Source organism: Balearica regulorum, chromosome 19, assembly GCF_011004875.1.
Source record: "Balearica regulorum gibbericeps isolate bBalReg1 chromosome 19, bBalReg1.pri, whole genome shotgun sequence".
Classification (NCBI taxonomy): Eukaryota; Metazoa; Chordata; class Aves; order Gruiformes; family Gruidae; genus Balearica; species Balearica regulorum.
In genome coordinates this window covers 9,418,738-9,434,436 of record NC_046202.1, presented here as the reverse complement: position 1 = coordinate 9,434,436, position 15,699 = coordinate 9,418,738, and the positions used below count along the sequence as shown (strand labels likewise).

Below are 15,699 nucleotides of genomic sequence, written 5' to 3'. Positions count from 1 at the left end.
ACCAAACGTGCCAGCCGTGGTGTCGTAATGATCCTGTTTACCCCCGAAGGTGCTGGCACTTGCCACCCCGAAACCTTTTAGATAGTGGCTAAATGAGAACCTTAGCTTCACCGCTTGTGTGTGCCTTGTTTCAGCAGTGCTGAGGAGGTTAAAAATTAACTTTTGTTCTCAAAAATAGTTTTCTTAAGCCATTGCCAGGGCTTTGCCTTGTCCTCCCTTCCACTTGAATTTTAAACATATATGGAATGTGTGTGTGTGTGCTATGTGTGAAATAGTGCAGTTACAGCTTGTGAATTGAGGAAAATTGATTTGGCAAGTGTTTCATAATCACCTCTGGTTTTCACTTTTTACATCTGAAGCCTTCAAATAAGTGCTGTATGTTTTAGGTGAGTAGTTGGCATTTGATACTTGTTCAGTGAGGATACTTGTTAAGAATCTTAAAGGATAATTTTGTTTGTCCTTAACTTGGGAACGAATCCTTGTTGTTTTTCTTCTTCTTGCCTCCCCCAGAGGATTTGCAGCGTGGTCCTGTTGAGGTCAACAGGCTGTGTGAAACTCCAGGCTTTAAGCTAGTCACAAGTTTAAGTCCTTACTGTCATGACGGTTCCTAGCCAAGAAAACCGTCTTGCCGGCAGTGTTGGAGTGCTCAGGCTTTTATAATTCTGATTATAGTGTGTCAAGGAACACTAGGAAGCTTGCATATATATAGCATACATTGATCTGCAGTTGCTTCTGAACAGCCTGCTGTGAATTAGCTGTACGGAACAGGGTGCACCGTTGGTGTGGGCCTTGTTGTCCTTTCCCTCTCATAATTTGCCCTTTTGAATAAGCCGCTAGGCTGTTCTTAACTTGGACTCTGCCTGCCAAACCATTATCAAACAGGCTTGTAGCTTATAGGCTCAGAAATGCTCAAATGCATGAAACAAATGTGGGAAAGAAATGACAAGCGAGCAGTGAAACTCAGGACTGCTCTGTTGGAGCCTTCTCTCCATCCCATAACCAGCGTAGATGTAAAAGTAGAGTAGTGGGAGCAGAAATGGGCATAGATTGGTACTTCCTTCACAGCTTTGCATGCTCTTTAATTTTCTCTTTACAAAAGCTTTGACAGTAATTGGAAGAGATTTTTGCTGTGGTGCTCTGGATGTCCTGCCCTGTAGTAATAAATGACAGGTTATTCTCCTTTAACCATGGTCCTATAAGCTGGAGCTTGCTGTGGGTTTGGGTTTTTTTGGGGGGGTTGTTTGTGCTTTGTGCTTTTTTAAAATTTTTTTTAAAACACATAACAAATTGCAGATAGCTGAGGAATTTATTTTGTAGTTTGTCTATTTCTTAAAATTCAGAGAAAGCTTATTTAGAATTTCCCATATTCTTGGCATATGTTCTTTTACCCCAGCTTTCCTGGTAGCATTTGTCACGAATGCAGTTACGTGATTCATGTGATTGCAGTCTGAAAGGGCTTGGTAGGCGACAATTTCTAGAAGTGCAATTATTTTTTTTGCCATATCCCTATGGTTGTAGAATAGTCTTAATGCTGAGGATTATGTACTGTTTTATAATGTGTGCTGGCACTGAATCAGATGTGCTGGCAGGTCAGGTTATGCTGTGGCTTTGCTGCTGTAGCGTGCGTGCCAGAAGGGAGACATCAGTGCTCTGAAATACCGGTAGCTTGTGTGGTGTGATACCACCTGTATATTTTTGTCTCCTGGACTTCCAAGAGCAGTGAAACGATGATAGCACTAAAGCTCCTGATGTTTCTTCAGTTCTAAAAATATATTTGAGTTGCACAAACTTGTAATTTTCCAGGTAATGTTTTCTTTTTATTTATATATATATTTAAAGGGAAAAAGAAGCTGCTGCCATGCTGTTGCCATGCTTCATGTTGATAAAACTGTGTCCACGGTGCAAAAAATGGCATAAGCTGGGGAATATCCATCTTGATGTCTTTGGTAAGCGTTTAAACTCCCTGCTGCTTCCGTTGTAATGTGCAGGGAGGTCTGATGTAGCTCAAATACTGTCCCGTGTCAGACCTAATGAGACATTTCTGTCCTGCCATGTGCTTCAGGCAAGCCAGTTAAACTTCCTGCCTCTCTCCTGGCAGCTGGCAGTGCCATCAGGGGACTTGGAAGGGTTAATCGGCTGTAGCCTGCAAGCTGCTTTGAGATCCTCTGACAAAACGGCTGTGTGAAAACTCAGGCTTGGTGTTTGGTGTGTTGCAGTGTGGGCACATCTTCAGTGTCTTGCTCCTCTGATGGTGGCAGTGGGTGACTGCTGATTGCAGTGCCTTTTCTCATGGGAGGGTGTCTGTGTGGTGTCTTTTTTCACTTGCTTGCAAAGCCACCTCCAGCCAGCCTCCTAAAACACTTTAGGACTGAGAAAAGCATTTCTTTTCACATCAGAAATGAGTGTCTTCCTATTAACAGTGTGCTTTTCTTTGAAAAACAACCCCGAATTTAGGTGATGCCTTCATTTCTTCAACATCGCAAGCAGAATCTCTCCCTCATTGCAAAGGCTTGTTTGGTTTTGGCTTTTTTCTTTCACAGCTGCAGTGATTGAAAGACATCTTGATCTATTCCCTCCATCCAGCTCACCTGGATGGTGACTGGGGAGAGCTGCTCTTCTGACCTCCGTGGCTACTATGCCTGTGCTAAATACTCGCTTTCAACAAGAAGACAGTGGCTGAGTTGGTAGGGGTTAATCCATTGCTTGCCATTTTTAATAGTCAGGCTGCATGGCTTGCCCTTTACTGCGAAGGGTAAAGGCAGGTTGTATAACCCAGCAACCTGCCAGCTTGCACTCCTTTTTAGCATCTAAATAAGGTAGGTGAGCACATCTGGGAATTACCAGCACGTCTCGGTTACTGCAGGGAGCACGTTTGCTATTTCAGAAAGAAATCTCGACCGTTTACACTGAATGGCATTTTGTGTAACCATTGTAGATAAGAAAGAACTAAACAAAGCTGGCAGAAAATCACAGGGTCAGTACTGCAGTTAGTTATAGTTTGTTCTTTTCTCCTACATGGGCTGATAATGAGCGTTTCTACCTCATTCAGTCATATGGTTGATAGATATATGTGGGAGTATATATATCTGTCTGCTATCCCTGCTTGAATAGACTTCACTTTTATTTATTTATTTACTATTTCATGGTCTTTCTTTTTAAAAAACTGACATTAAGGAGAAAATGTTTTGATTAGGCAACTGGGTGGCTCCTAGGGCACAGGATGGGCTGCAGCATTCTCTACCCTTAATAAAAAGCTCTAACGTGGCTGTCAACTGCTTGTAACTATTCTCACACATTCTCATTTCAGAGATTGTGCATATGGGGGGGATGACGACGTTCTCTTCTGAACCAGACCAGAGTTTGGTAGCTGGGACTCTTGGGTCTTCTGCTATTTTTGTCCATTTGTGAAGTGTTGATAATACTTGGCTCTCTCGTAGGGCTGTCATGAGCACAGCAGGCTTGATTTGGCACTGAGAAAACGCAGAGAATCCTCTATGATATTCTTGGGAACAGTATTGCTCTGGCGGCCTCCAAAATTGCCAAATGCTTGTAAGGCATTCCAAAATACCAGTGATGCTGGGGAGGGCAGGAGGGAGAGGGATAGTACTGGGTAGTCGATGAGCTCCAGGTCTGTGCTGAAGTTTGTGGTAGTACTTTCCAGACTTTGAATTGCTGCTGGTCTGTGATTTGACGGTAAATTGTGCAGCTGGTCCCTGTATCGTGTATAAAAGACACATCATGAACATGTTACGGGTAAATGATGGACTGTGAGAAGTTATGGGTGTTGATAGTGTTCTGATGGAAAAAGATTTGAACTAGCTGGGGTGGCTTGTCTCCTCCTAAGTTGTTCCCTGTGTGGCCTTGCACTTCAAAAGTCTTGGTGAGGAGATAGGGATTGGCTGTTTGTGTAAAGTCACTGCCTCCTCTAGTGAACAGGTCCCAGCTGCTTCCGAGGAAGCTGTAAGAAAGGAGGCAGGAATCAGACATGTGATGTGCGCATTGGGAAAGTTTCTTTTTGCTACTGTTTCTTTTTTCTACTGCTCAGCAAAGAGGGGGCTCATGTCTTAGAATCCTAGAATGGTTTGGGTTGGAAGGGACCTCACAGCCCATCTAGTTCCACCCCCCTGCCATGGGCAGGGACACCCTCCACTAGCCCAGGTTGCCCAAAGCCCCATCCAGCCTGGCCTGGAACACTGCCAGGGAGCCAGGGGCAGCCACAGCTTCTCTGGGCAACCTGTGCCAGGGCCTCAGCACCCTCACAGGGAATTTCTTCCTCAGATCTCATCTCAATCTCCCCTCCTTCAGCTTAAGGCCATTCCCCCTTGTCCTGTCACTACACAAGCCAGGGGTTTGACATTTCTCAGCCCGACAGATGAACTTGTGGCTGAAAAGCCATTGCTGAGGTCTGTTGCTTTCCAGGGTGATGTGGCAGCTGTGTCGTCCTGGTTGCTAGACTGTTTTCTCCGAGTACATTTGCTTGTCAAGCCATCTTCTGATGACATCCAAGATCCTTTTTCACATGCTGAGAGATGGTGGGAGCGGGGTGTGATGGTTGCGCCTCTCTCTAGAGCAGAAGGTTGGTGCCTCTCCTGTTTTGGTTTGAACTTGCTGAGACGGGATGGCATCAGCGGGAGGAGTGGGAAGTGCTGTTTCTTACTGGGTTTATTTACCCTTGGACTGGGATTGAAGAACTGGGTTTTAGTTTTGGTTCTGCCCCTTGATTTTTTTTTTTTTCCCCCCCTAGCTGACTCTGCTGACATCAGTTCCTCTCCCTGTGGTTTAACTTGATTTAACTGTGCAGTTTGCCCTGGAAAAATAGGCTATACAAGAGCTACGTGTTAATCACTCGTTCTAGGAATAGAGGAGTCATGGGCTGTGTGATGAATACGATAACCTTAAACTACAGCACAGCATGGTACTGGGCACCGAGGACCTTATAATTATTAGTGTCACGTTTGCTCTCTGACTGAGATGTTCTTAAGCCAAATTTGATTTTAGCCAGCAAGCAAATTTTTTGTTTTATTTTTATTCTTTCAAATGAGAAAAGTTGTTCATGCTTAGTACAAAATTATCATTGGCTTAAAAAACAATCAGGAAACACAGGACTGTGTTGAGTACAGCAATAGCAATGTTTTAATTATGTGAAACTCAAAACATATTTTCTCTTTGCTTGAATCTAATATACGGGCTGGAGGCGTGAAAGCTGTGTGTGTGACAAAATTACTGAAGAGTGATAGGGCAGCCAGGATTCTCAGGTGACTGGGTGTTTCGACTTCCTCGTTGATGACACACAGAAGGGAATGTTCAGTGGGTTTTTTTCCTTTCTTTTAAAATAATTTTCAGGCTTAGTGCTTACTGAGGACTAGGTCCTGTCCAGGGTCTGTTCTGTCAGTCCAGCATTTGAGTCTCGGGTCTCCGGACCTCCTTGTTCCTTTGGGTGGCTTTGATTTCTTTCTAGTTCTTTTCCCACTGACTTGCAGACGCCCACCCACTGCTGACTGGTGCGACTCCTGAGCCGGCCCTTATCACTGTTGCCTCTGGTCCTCTGTTCGCCTCCTGAGTAAATCTGTACTCCTGAGATTTTAAGGATAGCTTAACAGGACCCTTCTCTGTGTTTTGCACCGTATGAATGCTTTTGTAATTGTGAAAGAAGAGGGGGTGCCTTGAGGTTTATGACCCTCCCTGAGCCTTTCAGAATGAATTATGGCCTTTCGTCTACTCCAAGGATCACGTTCTCTTTGTAATTGCACTGAAGTGACTTTCCACTACGTTTGGTACATGCATGCAGAGATGCCATAATTTGTTCTGTAAGACACGGCCTCTCCATAATTACAAGGAATACGTAAGCTTGCCTGCCTCACATATGGCATTAGGGTGCTCTCTCATTAAATCAACATAAATCTTTTGATGTAGTCTTGTTGGTTCTCTGCCGCATTTTCTCCCTCAAGTAAAGAACAGGATTTCTGTTTGTGAGTGAAAGCTCACTCTGTTTGGATAATTCTTTCTCTTTGTTGGTCAGTGTGTGCAAACTGGAGGTAAGCTTACGTAGATGTGTGACACCACTCTGTTGTAACACAAATACAAGTGCTGGAATTACCTGGTGGGGGACCTGTGTTCAGTGTCCTGTCTCTCCCAGAAGCCTGGAGTATGTTGTATTGGAAACCCAGACCTCCTTGAGCTTGTGAGGTGTCCTGTTCAACTACCTACAACTTTGGATGGTCTTACTGCTCTCAGGAAATCCAGGGATTTCTTCTCTTCCCTCCCTTTGAATTCTTCAGTAAATAGTTCCCTAAATATGCTCTGGTAGAAGCATGGGTACCGTGTGGCCAATTTTTAGCCTCCTGCTAGGTGTTTCCCAGGTTGCTTCCTTTGGACCCAAGGGGTATCTGGAGGCCAGGTTGGGTATCACCAGGCTGATTTTTTTCTTGAGGCAGCTCAGATTTTGATCTTGATGGTATCTTTGATAAAGAGTTTTACAAACCCTGCTCGGCTGTTTTTTGTAGGGTGGGTTCAGTTGCTATGTGTGATTAAAAACAGACAGCTCTTGCTTTCTTTGGATGAGATTAACTCTTGATGTAATTCCCAATGATTTTTGTTATTTATACCTGTGTTCAATTTCGGTCTGTGTGATGACAGCTAGAGGCAACATTTTTTCTTTATATGTGGGTTGAACTTGCTCACTAAGTCCATGCTGCTACAAAAAATTTCCGTTTAAATCCTCTAAACTATTTGCACTAATCCTCATTAGTGTGTTCTGTGCATTTCTGTCATTTGCTTTGTTTATTGCTGCGTTTTCCTTGTACCTAAGAAAGCCTTAAAATAGGAATTCTGGAACAGAAAAGGACTTGTAAGAAGATTGCAGATTACTGCTGGTTTTCGAGTGGCTACTCTTTTCATTGCCATGTTAACGTATAAACTTAACGAGCGAGTTTGACGCCAGGGCAAGGCTGAGTGCTGCTCTGAACAGCCGTTTCCATCTAGTGTTCCTTTGAAACGAAGCATTTGCTAGCCTACCAGCTTTTATTTTTGTTTATTCGTGCCTACCGCGCTCATCAGGGCACAGTAGAGGGTACAGTCACGCAAAGGGCTGCCTGAAGACTTTTGGAGACTGAGAGCGATGCGCTCGGAGCAGCTACTAAAGCACATTTTGGATACGAATGCCTAAATCTACCAGCGGCACGATCCCTCCCCTTTGACCTCCTCTTTTAAATATGTGCGTCAACCAAACCCCACCACCCTGTCTCCTGAGGAGCCACCCTGTAGGGTCTAGAGAATGTTTTCTAACCGAGCGGAATACATGTTGGTGAGGATATGCAGTGTCTGTAAGATGGCATTCCCTGGATGCTGTGCGTGGCCGCTTGCTTCAGCGGATATTTGCATTGCCAACACCTTCCCTAGAGAGCGCCGAGTTTCACGTCTTGTCTCCCTTTTCTCTTTCAGGCCCAGGCCTGTTTGCTTCTCCAGAAGGTTCTGTTACTTCATGAACTGAAGCTCTTCATGACAGAGGAGGAGTGGGAGGAATTGATCAGAGAAAGCATCAGCCAAGTGACAGAGGTAACAAGCTTCAACACGTTAAATGTATAGATAGCACCTAATGGGTGCCGCATCTACCAGGGCGATGCTCATTCCTGGGGCTGGAATCTGCGGCTGTGCTCGGCTTAACTGATCGTAGTGGGGTTGTGCCTGCTCGCACCTGGTCTGAGCAGTGTCCCCCAGGATTCCAGCATTCTCGTAACACCGCTGTTCAGGTGTATTTTCACAGAGTGCAAGAAACATGCCTGGTACAGCTCAGCGGTGCCTGCGTACGGATCCAAGGGACAGAGCTCGAGTTTTAGGGAATACACTCATGCGGATCAATTTAAGGTGGCTTTAAAAAATGGGCTTTGAATTGAAAGGTATTGTGAGCATTTACTCAGTTTCAGAAAATGTTACGGGAGTTCCACATTTGAATGAACTTCAGGGCCAAAGAGACAGAGCTGAAGCGCACTAGACTCCTGACTCCTGGTGCATCGCAGGCCTTCCGCACCAGACTCCCTTGTTAATACTGTTTATCAGGGAAGCCTTAAAGTACATTGCAAAATAATTTGTACAGCAAAAACAGTGACAGAAATTGCAGGGCTCCTCATTCAGTGGCAAGCACGGATCGTACCTGAAGACAGTTTTTGGGTCCAGCTATTATGTTGGAGGTGATCTGTGGGAGAGGAGACTGAAGAAGCAAATGCCATTCAATTATACTCTTGTGGATTGACGTGGGGGAAACCAAGCAGCCAAATTAATGTTATGATGTGGTGACTAAACTTGATGACATGGGAGATTCCAGTCTTGGTGTTCCTACGTAACTGTAGTATTGACTTCTTTCTAAGTGTAGCTTTCATTCTTTACTTCTTTAACTGCTGGTTACATGGTAATTTAGGCCATTCTATAATTTACCGTATTGAAACAGAACGATTAGCTCTGTTTTCTTTTGTCAAGGAGGGGCAAAATCTAAGCAAGTTTAAATCAAGGAATTCAGAGGTGCTGTTTATAATTCTTGAGGAAGCAGGTAATCCTGGGTTTCATTAAATACCTTTTATTTAATGGTTGCATCAGGAATCCAATGGGTGGAGTTAGGTATGATTTTATTTTCCAGCTACATAAAACATGCCACTCCTTCCAACTTGGTCATCTCCATGTTTCTCTCTAGCAGCTGGATACCTGCAGAACTCGGTGATTCACTGGGAAACCACAAACATTTACAATGCCTTTATGCTGTTCTTGTCAGGGAAAGTTTAGCATCTTGCAACCCGTCTAGTATTTTAATGAGCTTTGCCACCAAAGCTTCCTTAGTGCCTCTTATTTCTGTGGTCATCTGTGTTTAAAGAAAAATTCCTGGGAAATATTGTCAGTTTGTTTGGGCTGTCCAAGGTATACCCTGCAGGCAGGAGGCCTCCCATACTATTAACTGGCAGTGGCATATGGGTGCTAGTTCTCTTTTTTGGCCCAAAAAAGCCCTGACATAACATTTTTACTGAGTACTGTCTTGGTGGACGTAGATGTGTTGGGTTTTGTCTGCCTTCCTCCTGCTCCCCCCTTGCACTAACACAGTGCTGGTATGGCTCCTTGGAGCTGGGGCAGCTGCACGTCTGTAAATGTTGCTGTAGTTAGGAGGGAACAAGGACTTTATATTCCACTTAACAGTTTTGATTCATAGCCAAATGCTGACACTTGTGCTGCAAAACTTTCTAAAGCTGCAAAAGGTATTCTGCGTCTTTTTGGTGGCACAGACGTGCTCGCTTATCTGAGTAATAGCTGTAAAAACATGCAGTGACTCTTATGGTGCAGTAGCACAATACTCCTATCATCACTGATCTCTTTTGGAGATGGTAAAAATCCCTTGTAGCAGAAGTCAGAGGCTGGCAACTGAGCAAATTTAGAATCTGTAGAAAGTATGTGTTTGTCAAAGAGAGTAGTCCACCATTAAAATAACTCGCTGAAGAGTTTATTGGCTCTGAATCTCCAGGTGGAGATTTTGTCCTTGACTGAAGGAGGAGCTGCAGGTTGGGTGGCAGTTACGGGCTTGATGCTGTGGAAAATGAAGAAGTTTTATTGCCCTACCTAGTTGAAAGGTCTGCATTTGCTGTCATTGGCCATTCCTGCCACTATTCCTCACAAATACCTGTTTTAAGAGGAAGGTAATGGTAATGCAGAATTTTATACCTTTCTTTGACCCAGGGAGAAGTCTGAAGACCTGGGAGGGCCAGCTCTTTAACTGACTGTACTGACGTGCACTTGTAATTCAAGCAGCAATATTGTTCACAAGGAACAAGGAATATTGTCACCCGAAGGCTTTGCTCTGCTCTCTGTGTCCTTGGTCAGATTTGCAGCTACGGGTCTGGTAGCTTTGGAAGTGCAGGGTTGCCATTGCAGGTGCAAGGCTGTGAGAGAGGATAGGGTGCTATCTGCTGGTGTCTGCCGCCTTATCCTGTCTCGCCTCGGTGATTGCAGTGCGTACCTGCAGATCACTTGGTCATCGCAGGGAGCCTGGGATGGTTTTAGACAGTGATATGTGCTGGAACTGGGAAAGAAGCAATGTGACAAAACTGCGATCTTGGCTATCATTGAATTGTGCGTGCAAAACAAGGAGGCGGATGAGGGAGAATCAACGGCCAGGAACTTTAAGTGAAGAGACAGCTTCCTGAAATAGCAGCTCTGGCTGCTGCGAGGCAATGGCTCTTGTGCTTGCATAAGCTAACTTGACCTTATTTGTTCCCAAAATGTTTAAGCGTCCTTATAAAACATATATCACAGTCATGAGGGATTCACGTTTACCGCCTCCTTACTGTCAGTGAGACAAGTCTTGTTATCCTAGCGGGTACTTTGGAGTTGACTTGTTCTTGTGAGAGCCCTGCTTGCTGTTGGAGCTCTGGGCTTCTTCTGCTGGGTCACCTGGACAGAAAGCCTTGTCCACAAACGCTGGGACTGCAAAGGTAAGGAAGCAGAGAAATAGCTCCAGCACAGTTTTGGCCTCCCAAGTCCTAAATAGTTAATTTACACAAAGCAGAACCTTGCTACAGTTGTTCAAGTTTATTCTGATGTTGAGAGTCCAGACGACTGGGTTGTGTTTACAGGATAAAGAAATAGAGTTGCTTCATGTTGTAAATGACAGAGCTCACCTGAGATGCTAGAGCGTCTGACAGAGACTTCTTCCTCTTCGAGAGCTTTGTTCTTTTATCAGTAGGTCTCAAAGCGCTTTACAAAGGAAATTCAAACCAGTGAGGAGTTGATGTAATAATAAAGAAAGTATTTTGCAGAAACCCAAGAGCTAATGCATTTAGTTTACTAAAGTCGTTCACCCTGTTTTACAGATGACACGCTTGGCTGGGAGCTGAGCCAAGAATCAAACCTGGGTCTCCTGAGCCATCCCAGAGACCCCGTTTGTGCATGGACAATCTGTTTGTTGGCTTCAGAGCAGCCCGGTGTGTTGGATAGCCATCCCTGTGCCCGTGTTATCTCAGGAGGATGCTGGTTGGTGTGAGTCCAGGCTGCCCGGAGCCGTGCACGGCGGCTCGTGGCACAACCCGAGAGGTCTGGGTTCCCCGTGTCGTGCAGGGAGCTGTTGTGGAGTTTTGGTGAGGGATCTCCCTGGGCTTGCCGTCCTTGTGAATCCACCAAGCGCCTCTCAGTGTGGTCTTTCAGCTCTCCCGATTAGCTTTGTGGGCACGTTTTGGTGTTTGTTCCCCTTGTTAGGTATATTCCTGTTTCCTTTCTGACGTGTTACGAAACTGCTGTCTTGGCTTTAGAGTCATTCTTGAAGCTGTGCCAATTTTTTTAGTAACTCATTGACAGCTTTGGGGCAGGAAGCTCCAGGATCTGAATACATAGTTTCATTACCCTTTTTTTATCACCCCTTTCCCAGGGACTGGCTTGCCCTCCTGAACTGAGGTGCTTTGTGTAACTCCCGATTTACGCTGAAACTCCCAGTCAGGATGTGAAAGTCAAGGAGAAGCGGGAAAGGATTTTGAGGACTATTCCAGAAAAAGTATATCTTTATGGCTGAGCAACTTGAAAACAAAACAGCTCTCAGAAAAGCTGTTGATAAAACTGCTTTCTCTGGCGTGTACACAGCAGTTTCCTGAGGGTTTCCTTTGTCTCTTGCCGTAAGTACGTCGTAGGAAGGGCCCAACTTTACTATTATTTTTTCCTTTGCTTGTTTTGCCAATGTCATATCCTGCATAAGGGATGGGCAGAGCAGATAGCGTTCAAGTTGGGTGTTTGAAGCCAAAATGGAATCAAGGCATCCCGGAATGTAAAAATGCTCACAGAATCTGATACCTAACTTTGGTGCAAGACCAAAGCGCTTCCAGTCACCAGCATTGGAGACTTTCAGATACATGCACACATAATCCTGCACGTGAGACACATGTGATGCCTCCTTCCACTTTGGTGGTTACGTGGACTGGGCAGGCAGCCGCTTTTCTGTAGAAAGGCATGAACGTAGACAGACAGGATTACATGGCCCATGCAAGGGATGGTATAAGTAACCCAAGACCTCTTTTCCAAGACTCATATCATTTGAAAGTTACTATATGGTCTCTGAAGACTTTTATTGTATGGTATTAGAGGGTTTTGTTGCTATTGTGTTGTTCAGCTAGGGATTTAAAATAACTAGCTGGAGCTACTCAGAATGTCTGGGGGAGCAAGGGATATACCGTATAGCCTTCCAGTGTGGACATGCCCTTCATTTCTGAAAGGCATCACATTTGATTATCGGTGTCTTAATTTGTAGGGAGATAAATTATTAACAATGACTTCATCAAATCTCTAAAAAAGCTGTTCTTCAGTTTTTTTCTTGAAGATTGCCTGAACTTTTATCTGTCTGTCTTTATAAATTCTTAATTCATTGCCCTTTCTCAGCCTCTTAGGTTGTAAAATGAGGCCAGTAGTGATTTAACTGATATCTTTGACGTGCTTTCAGAGTACTGGATGTCTCTGTGGAGAATTCATTCTCCTCTGTTCCCTCAGCTGTCCTGTATGGTTTTTCCCTGCTGCATTTTCATAGGGTCGAAGAAGGGAAAGAAAAAAAAAAAAAGATCTTTAACTTGGGAAAGCATTGACATTTTCTGTGAGAATGGCTTCTGGATTTTTGGGCCCCTCCCTCTAGTAACAGCCAAAATAAAGATTGCAAAAAATGCCCTTTAGTTATACACTTCAGCATGTGCGTCTGCTTAGTCCCTTACCTTCCCTCTCTCGGTCAGGGACAAGCAAAAGCTTGGTGGTTCCCTTTCCTTTGAGAGCATTTCTTGGTGACTTGTTTCTGCTAGAGATGCAAGGAAAAAAGTCTTGAACATTTATACTTTCAGTCTTCAGAAACTTAGTGAGAGAGAACGGAGGGGGAGGAGGGATTGTCGGTGCTTGCTTTCCTCATTTAGTGCTCTCGACAGGAGGTGGGTGGTGTGAGAACCTCTCCTTGTGTGCTTGCCTGCCCTGTGTACGTGGAGTTGGAAACATCTGGCTCTGTGGATGGATGGGTGGGTGGGTGGAAAGAAACTGGGGCGAAGTGGCAGACTCTTCCCTCCTCCCCTCTTTGTCTTCTGTCATTTAGCCCTAAGTTCTAGCTTGGGTTCTTCTATTCTGTGGTGAACATTGTCATGAAAGGAAGTGTTTGGGGGTGGCTTGTCTGGGTTTTGGGAAGCTCAGAGTTGATTCCTGGCTCTATCATGGTCTGTATGTTACTTGGCCTCTCTGAGGGAGTGATGCTGGTTCACCTCTTACCTCTTAGGAGAAATGTGAGAATAATTACAGGTGAGGTGAGGGTGCTTACATTGGATAGTCACAGGAGCCATGAGCATACAGAATACTAAAATACTTCATTTGGTTGTCAGTCTGTTATTAGCCTCTAAACAGCAGAGGAAGGCTGTGCCCCTCCCAGACCTCTCAGCTTACCTGTCTGCAGACATGGGAGATCTTGTGCTTTGGCTCAGGTAATGGCCACGTGGTTGTGGGGCCCCAAACCCACTTGCTGGACCCCTCTGGCTGTGACTCCACCGTAGGGACCTGAGCCACAGCAGCAGCAAAATGCCAGATTGTGCCTCTGCTCTGGGACCCTGCGTGCAGCACGGAGCTAGGGCAGAGCTTCAGCTTTCACAGTCAGCGTGAAGGCAGCCGGCACACTGAGTTCAGACCTCCTGAGCGCTTTCTCGCCATGACTGTGGACGTTCAGTAGGGTGGAAACATCACTGAGCTATTTGCTGCTGGAGAAGAGAGTTTACCTTAGCAACCTTGGGCTGTGCCAGGGGGTGTAAGGTCGTGCGGGGTGGGTGGAGGTATGTGTTTTGCAGAAGGCACTTGGCGCTGTATTCAGCCATGAATCTGCACATTTATCTGTCAGCATCAAGTCTGTTGTGGGGGAGGAGGGGGAAGGATGGAGATAGCGCAGCGTGCGGAAAGAATGCAGGTTGGCCGGGCTTCTCCAGCTCACGGAGCAGTGATGGATCTGTCAGGCTGATCCCACGGAGGGGAAGGGCTGTTTGTTTTGAACAATGAAATAGGCTGAAGGACGTGCTGGGAATGTATAAATATTAAGTGGTGTTCAAACTTCCAGCTAGGAAATGTGCTCGTCTCTTGGTAGCAGAACAATCCTCTGCACTCTTGAGATACTGCTGTGTCTTGTAAGTCTGGGCTAAGCGTCCCCCCCCGCTGTGGTACCTGCGAAAGGGGAAGGAAGAGGTTGCCCGCAGGCTGAGATTGCAGGCGGGTGTGAATGTGGAGGCTTCCAAAAGCATGGCCTGGCTCCCCATAGCAGCGTATTGCCACCTCCCTGCAGGGACAGCTGGGCAGTGGCTAGGATGCTGCCTTTGGCTCGAGAAGCACACGCACCGCTTTTTGCTGTAGTGCAGGTTTCAATGGAGCTTGGCCTAAAACCCTACGTGGGAAACCGAGGCATGGAGCTGTGGGGTTAACTAGCTGCCAGCCCTGTGTCCTGCTTGTATGACTGAATTACTGCAGGTATTCACCTCCTGCGCTCTAAAACAAACTTGGTGTATACTTTGTGAAGATGAAGGAACGCTGTGAAGTGCAATGAGATGGAACGAAGGTTGGATCCTGCAGTGGTTTGGGTGCCTCTATGTGTTATGCAGGAATTAGGGATATAAGAAAGGGGTGTGCTGATCTCCTTGTAGAAGTCCTAGAAGCAGAGAACTTTGGATCCAGGAGTGCCATCCACCAGAAACAGCCAGGGGCTTTTGGAAGCGGTGTGTTTGACATAAAAGACAAACCCGTCTCTGCCAGCTGAACCCGCGTAGGGCGAGGCAGGAACTGTATTGCTGTATTGGCTTGAGATGAGATGAGAGTTCCAGCTGTGAAAACTGCCTCCGTATTTTTTTCCTTTTGGAAAATGACCTGCCCAGATCTGCTGACAGCTCAGATGTCCAGGCGTGATTAACTGTCACAGGTATTACTGAGCTGTAACTGGAACTGAGATTCCCTGTGAAGTGGGACTGGCTGTTACTGAAGGAGCAGAGTAAGAAAAGCAGAAAATTGGAGAAAAACAACATAATCAGCTAATGATGCAAGTGTGGCTGTTGAGTATAAGCCACGTGGTTTCTCTGCTTTTAGTACTGAGTGGTTGGGTTCGGTGGTTGGTAGGTTGGTAATGCTTTCAGAGGGCAGGGGAAGGCAGCGTTGGATACCTTTTCAAACAGCATATGGCAGGGAGTCGCAGAACAAGTGGTTGGACAAGTTCTTCTGGGTTTCCACTTAACCTCCACCACCGACCTGTGGCATAGCTGGAAGCAAAACCCCTGCTTTGTGCCTCAGTCTCGCTACGTACAATGGGGATACTTGCCAACCTTGTGCAAGGCTTTTGCAATCTAACCGGTGTTTGAGGCTTTCCTAAGGATCATAGAATGGTTTGGGTTGGAAGGGACCTCACAGCCCATCTAGTTCCACCCCCCTGCAATGGGCAGGGACACCCTCCACTAGCCCAGGTTGCCCAAAGCCCCATCCAACCTGGCCTTGAACGCTGCCAGGGAGCCAGGGGCAGCCACAGCTTCTCTGGGAAACTTGAGTCCAATTCCTGCTCCGCTCAGTGTCACTTCTTATCCTGATCTCACCACCGCTGTCCCAGCGTACTTCCCCATTACGCATTACATCAGATGGTATCTTCTGTCAGGCATCGCTTCACCCTCATCCTCCCACAGCAGGGAGCGTACACAGCGGAGC

The 15,699-nt window shown here is 45.8% G+C and overlaps 1 protein-coding gene across 1 annotated transcript in view; it reads left to right on the top strand.

The window, feature by feature from the left end:
• Nucleotides 1-15,699, top strand: part of MYBBP1A (MYB binding protein 1a) — a 60,424-nt gene that overhangs the window by 37,141 nt on the left and 7,584 nt on the right. Inside the window, exon 24 of the mRNA XM_075771254.1 lies at nt 7,441-7,554. Coding sequence (XP_075627369.1) covers nt 7,441-7,554 — 114 coding nt within the window. The remainder of the gene's footprint in view (nt 1-7,440; nt 7,555-15,699) is intronic.